This window comes from Belonocnema kinseyi, chromosome 4 (genome assembly GCF_010883055.1).
Source record: "Belonocnema kinseyi isolate 2016_QV_RU_SX_M_011 chromosome 4, B_treatae_v1, whole genome shotgun sequence".
Lineage (NCBI taxonomy): Eukaryota > Metazoa > Arthropoda > Insecta > Hymenoptera > Cynipidae > Belonocnema > Belonocnema kinseyi.
This window is the reverse complement of record NC_046660.1, coordinates 150756179-150769437: the sequence shown is the minus strand read 5'-3', so window position 1 is coordinate 150769437 and position 13259 is coordinate 150756179. Positions and strand designations below refer to the sequence as shown.

Below are 13259 nucleotides of genomic sequence, written 5' to 3'. Positions count from 1 at the left end.
CCAAACAATCCGAAATGCATCAAACCAAAAATTATCTACAAAGTGCTATAACTCGAATGGTAATATCCTATTTCATCGATTTATAAATAAACTTTCTTTAAAACTATAAACATATTGACGTATACAAACGTTCTTTAGTGCTTTTTACCTAATCTGTCAAATTTTAAACACGATATCTCAATCCGTGTGGGCATTTATTCTTAGTATACATTTGATTGAAATTGCGTTCAAATTACTTATTGTTGAGTTAAACAAATCAAATGATTCAGTGAAAGTCTTACACAGATCATTCATTAACCGACATATATCCTATGCTGGAGACTTATAAGCAATAATTGCCTTATCAATTTTAACATAGAAAGGCTCTTGGGATTGTGTATCGAACTGAGGCACTCTAAAATGAAGTCTATTGAGTAGAAACTATTGTGTAGAAACTTCAAATACCTCAAAAATATCTGTTGTATCTTTTCGAGTATCTCAGCATTTGATACAAATATTAACTTTTCCCTTTTCTTATAACTCTTACACGTCCTGAACAAATATCAAAGCATTTTTCTGGCGTGTCTACTCATTATTTCAATATGATCTTTAATCTTAATTGCGAGTTTAAAATAATTCCTAGATCGCACGTGTATTCTACTCTACTTAATTGGGCGTTATTGATTTCGTAATTAAAGATTATTGGATTCACAGTTCTAGAGTATGTAGCCTCTGAACCTTTTTCTAGATTAAGCGTCAGCTTATTCTTCATGCACCATTCATGAAAAATTTCCAGATCATACTGTAGCTGCACACAGTCACCTATTTGTTCTATTGTCTTAAGTATTTTTGTATCGTCCGCATAGAATATCATTTTCGATGAGATCTTATCATTTATATCGCTAATATAGGCAATATAAAAAATAGGAACTAAATTTGAGGCTTGCGGAACTCTTGACTTAAGCTGATAAGTTTCAGAAGAGTGACCTGCGAACTGAACATAGTGATTCCTATATCTTATGGAATTCCTAATTAGTATAACAAGATTGTATCGTAGATTAAGATCACGTAATTTTATTAATAATTGTCTTTAGTTTACTTCATCTTTCTTATTGCATTTTCTACTCGCGTATGAAGAATTTGTATATTGTTCCCAAAAATACTTCTCTACCAAATCATTATACCATTTCTCATCTACCATATCTTGATCTTCCACATAATCGCTCTCAAAGTGGTGCTCATCCTCATTCACCCTATTATCTAAACTAGTTTTTACTGTACACATAGTATTCGCAAAAACTAAGTCTAAAAACCTATTGTTATTCTTCAAGATTTTGTTGTATTGGGTTAAAAGCATACATTCAGCAAATTCGCATAGTTAATCCGCCCTAATATCTGAAAGAAAAAATTCACAAGAATCAATGTAGTTTCTTATATTGAAATTTTCAGCAATAATAAATTTCTCATGATATAATGATGCGAAGAAAGCCATTTCCTCTGTAAATAACAAAAATTCGTCAAACTTTAACGATGGAGGTATATATAGAACAACTATAATTACAGAATAGAAGTTTTTAAATATTTATGTAGTAACAATATTTATGTTATGGCAATGATTTTTCAAACTAATCAATAGTATTTCTATTGACTTGAAATCTGTATTTATTGCTATAAGTTTCCCCACCACTTTTCCCAATTTTATCATCTCTGTAGCAAGTATTTTTATTTATAGTCTGTATCAAAAAAGCGTCTACACCATATCTGGAAGATGGATTTATGGAATTTAAAAAAATCTTATAGTACTATGAAGTTCATCAGTTGTACTTTCTCGTCAGTACCTAGTAAATCGTCTAGTCTCCATTGTTGTTGAGTATAGCTTGACGTCTTCGTAGCATACTTTTTACGAGATTTTCGGCGTAAGTTGCAGGAAGCGACCTCAATATTTTACGAACTTGGTAAGAGAGCTGCTTCAGGTTGAATACGCGCTCCCTCTGAAGCTTTCTCTTTATGATAGACCATACATTTTCAATTAGATTGGCATCTAGAGACTGTGAAGGCCAATCCAAAGTCGTGATGCCATTTTTCTCTTTACACCGTGTAAAGATCCGACAGCGATGTTTGGGGTCGCTATCCTCCTATATAAACGCCACTGAAAGGTCTGATAAATGACGAAACAAGGGATTATCCCCACTAATGAAAACCCCCGGACTCAGCCGCCTTTGCCTACAGCATCGTCTATTATGGTGTATACGCTCTTGTGATACATACTGTATTTCGAATATTTCTATGGAGCAAACGCTTACGGTCAGCCAAGTTTCTGTTAATAAAAGTATATCAAAGTTATTAGTATCTGAAAACAAACGAACCTTCTCCGTCTTTATATTGAACCCCCTAACATTCTGATAGTAAATACTTAGCTTTTCTCTCGTTCCACATCCTTGTCTTTCACCAGAGTTTTCTTCTTTTGTGATTATGACAGGTACTCCTTGCCGATATGCAATTCGAACATCCGCTTCACCTTCTAACATTCCCTTGGTCAACTCCTGATGTAGATTCTGAAGTTCCTCTTTCTGCATTTTTGTTCTGTCTGGAGTGCATCTGATTCCCTTTTGAATCCCCATTGTTGGGCCCTTCAATACTGTAAATATAGTTTTGTGTAGGTTTCTAGCCTCAATCTCCGTGTCTAAGATTAACTTGATTGGCCTCGGATTCGTCATGTTCTGTAATATTTTGCCAATTCTATCTAATTGTTTACTTTCCAGCACAAACTCAGAGTCAAAACATTTTATAATTTTCCAAAAGTTTTCAGACTCACCCTTCTTATGTGCAGTGTCGTTTTTCTCCACGTCAACTTCTGCCACACCGAAAATGATGAGTTTGTTTCTTCTGGTATTACACTCTTCTAATGCATGTATACAGAAATTGCAATTACTTGCACTATCCTGGACCGGGGGTATTTTTTCGCTCGTTGTAATTTTTAACTGGTTAACTCGCTCCACCAATGCAGAAAATCGACCTTCCATATTTTTAATCCTCCCATTAATGACCATGTAGTCTTTTTTAATATTATCAATCAGATGTTTCTGCCCTGTTTATAATGACACACCTCAACCCCCGGTATCGATCGAATAATTTCTCCAGGTTTTCCATCAATTCCAACCGCGAAAAAAATAGTATCTTGGTCTAAGAAAACGTACACACAGGTCTGTTATGTGCCAGTGTATCAACCAACATGCACGTGTATTACTGAACCATCACTTCACCAAATGAAAATCAATCCCTCTTTATCAATGTACTTCAAACTTCCGTTTCGGTCTATGATACGATTTTAAACCCTTTAGTGCTAGGAACTTCACTATTACGGTCATACAGCACCCAACCGCTAACATATTCTAAGGTTTTTCACGTTCTAACACTTCATAACATTTTGAGAATAGAAATCCAACAACCACACCTTCATTTACCCCACTCAAGAATAATATGGATATTATTCAAATCATATCCAAATCACTTGACAGAGACTCTAAGCACATCCTCCACAAACTCAGTATCAATATATCGGAAAAATCAGCCAACAGGAAAATTAATTATATGCGACACAACGCGACAGAGTCCTTGACACAAGACACCATATTGAAAATGTATGGATTAATTAAATAAAGGACATGTATCCTAACTATCAATAAATAAATAACCATAAATAACCACAAATAAAAAACTAAGAATCAAATTCTATTTTCAAAGAATGAACATTGAAAAAATATTTAAATTGATATTAGGAAGTGCTTCCAAAATAATATTAAAACATATTAATTTCTATTTTCCCTGACATGTTCCTGACTTCTCTGACATGTTGCCGACCTGAAATTGATTCGTCATGCAGTTCCTGCTTCCTCTGAAAATATGGAAGTATTTTTGGCGAAGACATATTTAGCAGATATGCTGCAACATTAGAGGAATAGAGATATATGTTTAGCAAATACAATTATTTCATTACTCACCACTCATAGCGACCCATAAAGTAACCGCTGAAGGGATGCTCACACCAGGATCATCAAAATAAGTCAATCCGAATTCAATTCCCGGTTTATAGAAATCTTTATATGATTTTATTACCATATAAGACCAATAAGTATTCACTCTATGGAATAAAGTTTATATTATTTATTACACTACCGAGGCGGAAATACATATAGAAATTTTTTCTGAACGGTCAGAAAGCTTATAAAATTTCGCGTGAAATGACCCCTAGTAGAGATATTCTTTATTTGTGGAAGCAGATATATCACATAGTTTAAAAATGTTTTCAATGAATTTCTCCAATTTTGTACCCTGACTTTAACTTGCTAAATACCTTGAAGGCTTTTTCATACATCCTATTTATCGGCTTAAATTACAGATAAGGTTTAAAAGATTGTATAAAATATATTTTATAAAAAATCGGCTGTTATTTTTAATACCGCTCGCGGTAGCCATGATCATAATTTCCGACAGAAGTACAAATTTAAAAAAATTATACGTTTTTGCATTAATAATAACGAACAGTTTCAATTCACCTAAAGGTACCGCATTTATTTTTGTACTGACCATTATATATCCCTTAAGTACTTAAAAAGCATTGTAACTTCACACTGCCGACAGAAAGTTTAGGAACATTTCCTTTGAGCTTTTAACCGAAAACGCCGAATATCTTTAGCCCAATACGCCTACATTCAAAATAATTTAATGAACGAGTAAAAATTATATAGCTGCAAAGTCAAGAGTTTTCATATCATCAGATTTTTATGTCAGCTTTAATATATGTCATTGTATCTCTAAGGGAATCTGACGTTGCATCTCATATCAAATAAAGGTTACCGACGAATATCGGAGTTTAAACTTCCCGTGATTTTGTAGTACATGACTAAATATTTTTCACGAATATTAGTAGGTGTTAGTTGTTAATTAGTGAAGTAAATATATACAAAGGTGTAAGTTTTTGATACCTATACTGATCCTAAAGTTTATTTTAAACAAGCCTTCGCTTCGAGACGTGAAGCCTCTTCAGGTTAAATAATTGTTTACATAGGATCGCATAAAATCCACATTTCATGATTATCAAAAGTTGTTTAAAGTTTTAATAATTACAATTGTATAAAAATTAACGCTCTCAAGGCCCAGCGTTCACACTGTAACAAACATTATATTTTCCGGGCCAACTCATAATCTTATACGCTATACTTGAAAAACGAAATTTGTGACGTGATTTTAGGATGGTATGCATGAAACACCTCTAATAATTGATGAATATTATCCTCATGCACGCATGTGAAAATATCGTCCACATACCTTTAGAGAAAAACATACTGAAAAGAAAGACAATTCAGTTGCTCCAAAATTTTACGGATTGCCTATGGTCCATAAACAGAAAAATCTTTTGAGACCAGTCACTTCTGTTTCTGGATTTCCGTTATTTTGATTATCTAAATTCGTTAGCCTACCTATAAAGCAAACAATTAAAAAAAGTAATAGTTCTGTTAAGAAAAGCTTGGATCTTATCGCTAAAATCAAAACTTTCAACATACCAAATAACTTTCAATTGGTTTCACTGAATTTAAAATTCCTTTTTTTTAATATTCCTAAAGATTTGGTTTAAAAAAATATTAAATTAAGTTGGTATAATTTGAGAAAACCGACAATGTTACCTGTTAAACAATATTAAGAACTCGATGAATGTTGCATAGACAACTCTTATTGCAGCTTTAAAATGAATTTTTCAAATTAGTAACGATCTGGCATAGTATGCTTAAAAGCCTACAAAAATTAATAAATATTATCCTGATGCACGAATGTGAAAAAATCATCCAGCTGCCTGTAAAAGAAATGGCTCAAAATTGCGTATTTTCGAGTAAAACGCTTAAATAATTGTGCGGTCCTTGGGTCATGTCTGTCTACGAGCACACGAGCGTCTGTACCACCTCTACACTAAAGCTGGACCCCCCCGGTCGTCGATCTCCCCCCCCCCTCCCTCTGGTGGAACGTTGTGGAGACTTGTCAGAACCTGTCAATGGCTCGTACTGTCGGCTCACGCCTAATGTACGTTCACTCGCAGGTGCTAGTTGACGTTCTCGTTATAGTTTCTTGTTCTCATTGTCTCGTCGTTGGTTCTTTTGGTGGTAGAGATTCTGATTCTGCCTGCACTCCCCTCTTTGGTTTGTATGCCACAGCATGTTGATATTCGCAAAGAGAGACTTTGTGCAGTGCCCTATATTTGGCCCTCCAAAAGATTTTGGTCCGAACGTTTTGCCAACGAGGGCTGACGTTCGCGATGTTGTCAGGAGGTTCGAAGGCAAAAGGGCTGTGTTTCAGAAAAAGACAAGGAGCCTTCGTTCGGAGACATTGCCGACGAAGTCCGTTCCAAACTAATAGTTATTTGAGAATCTGCTTCTATCCCAACGGTCTCAGAGCAGCGCATTAAAGAATGTCTCACAAATCTTCATAAAAAATACACTACGTTGAAAAATTCAGTGAAGAGTAAAACAACTTCTCAAAGTGATAAGGATGAGATAATCGCCGCCTTCAAAGAGTACTGCTCTGAATTATCTAACATAGAAGCTTGTAAGTGCGTTGACTTGTCTAGATGCTCCTGTCCCAAGGAAAAGAAGGTTCCAGCCATAGAGCATGCCTTCTATCTTGACCAAAGAGGTAAAAGACTCATGGGAATCGCCAGCGTAGATATCTCTGAAACAAAAAGAATACATAAGAGAGCAGAACGTAATGCAACAAGAGGCAGACTTGAACGGGGAGAGGATGGGGAAAGCGTCCCTACTGCATCGGCCTCCACATCTTCCTCTACGATTGATATGGATATAGATTTAGATTCCTTCTTTGAGGAAGGTGAAGGTGATAATCCTCCTCCTGAAATTAAGGTAAAGGTTGATGCTTCTACCGATGATGACGATTTTCACGACATAACACGCAGAATTATGCAGAGAAAATCATCGCAGGCCAAACTTGACTTATCTAAAGCAGCAGTAGTTGCTCAAAGATATGGTATAAATCAACGGGCTGCGGCACATTTAAGCTCGTCTCTACTGTTCGCTGCCAATCGAGCAGGTATGATCTCCCCGGATATTTCTCAAAAAGTACCTAAGTGTCTAGTCATAGATAAAAGTAAGATAAGGCACGAGACAATTAAAATAGGCTCCAAGTTGAAGGAGGAATCACACCATGAGGATTCTATTCATGGCTTATACTTTGATAGTCGGAAAGACGAAACATTGACAGCCTCCGGATTTATTAACGAGAAACACATATCTTTTGTGGCCGAACCAGGTTCTAAATACGTAGGCCATGTCGTCAAACTATCGAGCCATGCCCAAGATGAGTTTGATTCTGTTTATAATTACGTAACAACAGAACTGAATGGAGGCTTCGATGCAGTGGTAGTCGTGGGCAGTGACGGTACAAATACGAATACGGGCTGGAAGGGAGGAATTATTCGTCTACTAGAGGAACGACTTGATCGTCCCGTGCAATGGGTTGTCTGTCTATTACGTTTCAATGAGCTACCGTTCGGAAGTCTTTTCGTATTTATTGACGGACCTACCTCTGGTCCGCACAATTACTCAGGGCCAATAGGGGGACAACATCCAACTTGTGAGACCCTCGATGTTGTAAAGTTTAAACAAGTTGAGTGTGACTTACCTGAGATTGAGCCCACTGATTTCAGCTCAGAATAAAGGTATCTTTATGAGATATCAGATGCCATACGGTTCGGAGCGTGCTCTCCTGAGCTGGCCTCCCGGAAAATTGGCCCCATCAACATGGTTCGCTGACTAACAACTGTAAATAGAATTCTGAGATTATACATATCAACAAAAAGACCCACAAACAAAATGCAAGTATTAGTTGAATACTTACTCACAGTATACGTACCTCAGTGGTTCCACATCAGACGGGATAAGTCTATCGCTGATGTGAGTTGGCACCTCTTCCAAGCAATCAAATTGTCAAGGTTTCTTCCTCTGAAGTACCGAAATGTGGTAAACACTTTCATTCAGACAAACGGCTTCTCTGCCATGCCAGCAAATATACTTCTTGGAATGGTAACCGGCCCTAGGCTTACCGTTCGCCAAGACGCACTCACCAAAATCCTGGAAGCAAAAAAAAATGCAAGAGACAACTGTTAGATACAATATTGTGCCAAAAATTAATTTTGCAGCTAATGATTACACAGAAATGATTGCTTGGGAACAGACAGATGTTTCACTTACCGCACCTCCAGTTTTAATTCCTATAACAGAGGATGAACTTACTGCTAAGCTATCTATGGCCGATGGCTTGGTACCAGACTGGGACTTTACATCTTTCCCTTGTCACACAGTAGCGGTGAAAAGAACTGTTAGACTGGTAACAGAGGTGTCCAGACAAGGCATCGGTCCCGAGGCTCGGGACCGACAGATACGCGTCACACTTCTTTCTCAAAAGACTGTCAACTTATTTGACACTAAGAAAGACTTTGTGGGTGTAATTAATGACTCTGAGCCTTAAATAAGCACGTTCTACATATGGTTGGTTGGTGGGGTAAGGCGTGGGTGGAGCCCGATGTGCAGCCACCTCCACGTGGTTAGCTCTGGGTCACTCGAAGTAGTAGAACTCAGTGAGCTAGGAGCTGCACAAGTATTTAAGCGTTTTACTCGAAAATATGCAATTCGGAGCCATTTCCCCCTCCATGAGGATTGGCACGGGGTGACTTTGGCGATTCAGTACGGACCTCTAAGTACCCTCTGATGACTTTTTATCGTAAAGTCGCCCTTGGAAGGCATCGGTATCGATTTCAAGCCCATTTTTGAAAAACCTTAAATTTTAGTGCTTTTTAGTGAAATTTCGAGATTTCACCCTCAAAGAACAGACTAAAGATATCATCCGATTTCAAAATTTCAAAGCGCGCTGAGTTTCGGATTGGACTGGGACACTTTTTCGCACCCAGGCGTTTCCTGGACGCACAATGTTGGTTTTTTGCCCCAACCTAATATGGATGATGCTTTTACATGCGCGCATTACGATAATATTGAAACTCGTTACAAATTGGTATCGTAAGGACACTAATTCAGGTAGACAATTAATTTTTAAAAGAAATATTTCGATTAAAGATCAAATTTAAGTTATTTATAGTCTTACTGGTAAGGCTATTAGATTACCTGATCCAAAATTTAGAGATGATAATATTTTTAAAGTTGTAGAAATTCTAAAATAGAATGATTATCCTATAAAATTTATTAAAAATACATTAATAAAAGAGAGAAAAAGGTCAGCAATATTAATGTACAGATTCAGAACTCAAAAGCCTTTAACTACTGCAAAATCGTGATTTTGCCGTTTGTTAATGAACTCTCCAGATCATTTACTAATCCTTGTAAAGAATCTAACACTAAAGAAGTATTTACATACCAAAAAGATTTGTTCAGATGCTTTTCTAATAACAAAGATGCTACTCTTTTCGATTTAAAAACACACGTCATATACTGCATTCCTTGTGTATGTGGTTTCGTTTATATATGACAGACAAAAAGGTACATACGTATAAACTAGGATTAAAGAGCACATAAATTACCGTAAAGGAGATAAAAGAGGTACTGCATTGGTTGATCACTTACATGTTCATGATCATCAGTTTTTAATTTCAAAAACTAAGATTTTAAGTCTGTGAATAAGAGATCAGATGTAGAATACCTTAGCAAAATCTAGCATATTCTTATTTTATGGTCTAACAATTGTTATTAGAACAAATCTAATATCTTCTCTGATATAAGTTTATTGTTATATAAGAAACGTCGTTCTATGTTCTGCAGAAAAATAATCAAGAAAAACAATTGTTTAACCTAAAGAGGCACAACATCTTTGATAGAAAGCTTGTTTAAACTAAGTTCAAGGGTTAGTAGATTAAAAATTAACATATTTTGTGTACATTTTTCATGAATACTCGAAATTTTACCATATTTAATCGTGCTTTTAGTTTAGATTTCAAGATTAGGAGTTACTCATGGTTCATAAAAATAATTCTAAATTAGGCCGATTCGACGCAAAATTTTCAAAAAATTTAAAGAAACTGTACCTAAACTTTTTGTCGGTAGTGTATCTCACCATGAATATACTTTATTTGTGGTATTTACTTTTTGAAGATAATTGATCATGATATATATGAATTGTTTAATTCATTGCGATATTCAATTATATATTATGAACGAAATTAAGGGGCACTTTTGGATATTTGCTAAATAATTGAATAAATTAAAAGTAACTTAGCTAAGAACTGAGTTCAGTCTGAAAATGTATACAAAAATAATGAGGCTACGAAGATATAATATCAAAATTATGTGGCACTTATATTTTCTATTTAAATGGGCGAAAAGAAAATTAATCAAACTTTCATTATGTTCCTTTTTGTTTCTTTCAGCACAACACTTTAAAAAAACACAATATTTGCATTGTACCTTCGCAGCTGCATTATTTATTTCGTAATTTTTTATACTTAGTATAGTGAGCCTGAGGCTGCTGCAACATTTGGTCTTAACTGTAGTATCAGGGGTGAGCAAAATGCATCAAATCTTATATCGAGTACTCAGTCCTGAAAGCCCGAATTAAGAAAGCACAGGAGAAGAACTTCCGTGAACAGCTCCTCGAGAAGAGGATGCACGACATATTCCACATAAATGTAGAGGATCAGTCAATATCGTAAGCTATCTTTTGCTTTCCTTAAATCACCTAGATAAGAGTCCCGGTGGCTCAGACAATAGCGCGCCAGACTTCCAAGCAGAAGGACTGGGGTTCGATCCCGTGCCGGTACCCTGAACACTTCTAGGGAAGTAGTCAATTGTCGAGAACAAGAAGTACCGCATATACTGGAACTTTATATTTTCGACAATTGTTTCTCTTGCAAACTCGAGGCCTGACATTATTCTCCTTGACTTTGAGAAGCGAACCTTGTTTGTTATAGAATTTTCGGTACCAGCTGACAAAAAAATTATAGCCAGAGAGAATGAAAAAAGCAGAGTTATAAGGGAATTGCGACGATTGTGCACGAGACTTTTGCCATATCGTCGTATTGATTCCGTCACAGGCGGTGACTACCTATTTCACGGACGTGAGACCTAGTTATGGCTGAACTTTTACCGTGATTTCGCTGGGATCGAGTGCATTTCGGAAAAAAAAATATATATCGCATCCAGGCATATCGTTACTATATGCACGTCGAAGACCCATCACGTGGCCTTAGTTTTCCTTAGACGCTGTTTTACCGAAGTGCCAACAGCATCACAGATTTGTCTTACATTTGATGTACACTAAACTTTAGTCAGGTCAGGTTGTGTACAGTATGCGTGTACGTTATTTAAATTGAGACAATAGGCCAGCAAACTTCAACATTGATCAGAGATTGGGACCGTGTATGGACTTGGATTTTCATGAATAATTGATGACTAAAAGCATGTAATCATGTTCTTTACGATGATTTTCTAGAAAACCATTCATGTAATCGATATAGAAGCATTCTTTTGTAATATCTCAAAAACCGAATATGCCTTTCTCGAGACATTATTATTTCACGATGCAAAGTGTCTCATGATCCGTACATTTGACCTTATTAATCTCGCAGGCGAGAAGGTGTCATGTAGCGCTTCCATTAAGGAGCTCAAGGTCTTCGGGGATGCCATTAAGTAATCCATGTAAAATACATGAGAGACGTTATGCTTTCGATTTCCAAGTTTGCCGCAAACGTACCCTTCGAAATGGAGAAGTGCGAGAGATAGTGGGAATAATGTGAGGAAAAGAGTAGGCTCATGGTTTCCGCCTGAAAGACACCTCTCCGAAAGGTGACATTGTTAGTTGTCACACGCTATCGAGTGCCTGCCCGTGGTTGGTCTTAGTTTCGCCTCTCTTTTTCTGTTGCCGGGTTGTTCTGGCTGTGATAAAGTGGGTGCTTCGCTTACATAGCTTCTTTTTTGATGTGATTCGGCATGGTTTCGCAGACGTTGATGCAAAAAGTGTGAAAGCTTTGGGTGTTTCTCGCACCACAGAGCATGCAGTCGTGCCATTTGACCCCATTCAGGGCACACACTCGCAACATCGCACTCTGGAAAGTCGCGATTGAGTCGCTTCGTCCACCTAGAAGCTTCAAGATTCCGCCGATCAATCGCATTGACCCCATCCTCATTGGCTCCCCTAGCTTTAGGGTGTGGTCAGCATATCTATTGCTTTGAACCGCACTTGCCGCAACTATGTTCGGTGCTACCATTGCTGTTCCTACGAGCACTTAGGGAAAGGGTTCGTCCATCCTTGTAGAGCCTTGCATGCAAGGATAAAGCTGCTCACTCTGAGAGGTCGCCTGGTATCCCAGTGTCACCGTTCGACACACTCCACCCAGGTGACATTCAGCTTTCGGCACGGTTGTCACACCTCAACTTGGGGGTTAACTCATTCGGGACTAACACTGGACAATTGTTCGGTGGCTTTGTTATAAGCCAAACCAAATATATATATATAATTAAAAATTTGTAATAGGACAACCGCAGGATTTCGCCGGGAGCGGGTGCTAAACTGAAAAATTGCACCCGCTTCCAGCGAAATCGCGGTAAAATTTCAGCCATAACCACGTCTCACAACCGTGAGATAGGTGGTTACAGTCTCTAAAGGAATCAATACGACGATCCAGCAAAAGCCTCGTGCACCCTAAGAACACGGAGTGACCCAAGGACAACCGCCTTCTGCATTTTTCCCGAAAGTGTTCAAGCATATTGTTGACACGCAGGGATACTTTTGAGGCTATTGGCAAGTGAAAGCTTGGCACCTCCAAGAGCGCCGATGATAAGGACGATCAGTTTAACAGAATATTCCGGGTACAATCGTTGCAACTCCCTTATAAGGTCTCGATACCTCTCTATCTTTTCATTCTCCTTGGCTATGATGTTTTTGTCAGCTGGTGCCGAAAATTCGATAACGAACATGGTTCGCTTCTCGAAGTAAAGGAGAAGCCTGTCAGGCCTTGAGTGAGCAACAGAAACAATTTTCGAGAATATAAAGTTCCAGTATATGCGGCACCTCCCATTCTCGACAAATGACTCAATTTCCCTAGGAGCATTTAGAGGAGCGATATTAAGGTGAATGCCGTGGGAGTGACAGAGATGGTAAAAAAGTACTCCTAGTGCCGCATTGTGCCTTTGAATGTAGGTCGTTCCCGCGTGTGTTGGACAACTAGATAGTATGTGAGCTAAATGATCGGGGTGTGCATGGCACGCCCTGCA

At 37.5% G+C, this 13259-nt stretch overlaps 1 protein-coding gene across 3 annotated transcripts in view; it reads right to left on the bottom strand.

Moving 5' to 3' along the window:
- LOC117171077 (stAR-related lipid transfer protein 7, mitochondrial-like) overlaps positions 1-13259 on the bottom strand; it is a 130215-nt gene that overhangs the window by 55172 nt on the left and 61784 nt on the right. For all 3 annotated transcript variants that reach the window (XM_033358126.1, XM_033358127.1, XM_033358128.1), the window contains exon 6: positions 3981-4120. In XM_033358126.1, the coding sequence (XP_033214017.1) occupies positions 3981-4120 (140 nt within the window). The remainder of the gene's footprint in view (positions 1-3980; positions 4121-13259) is intronic.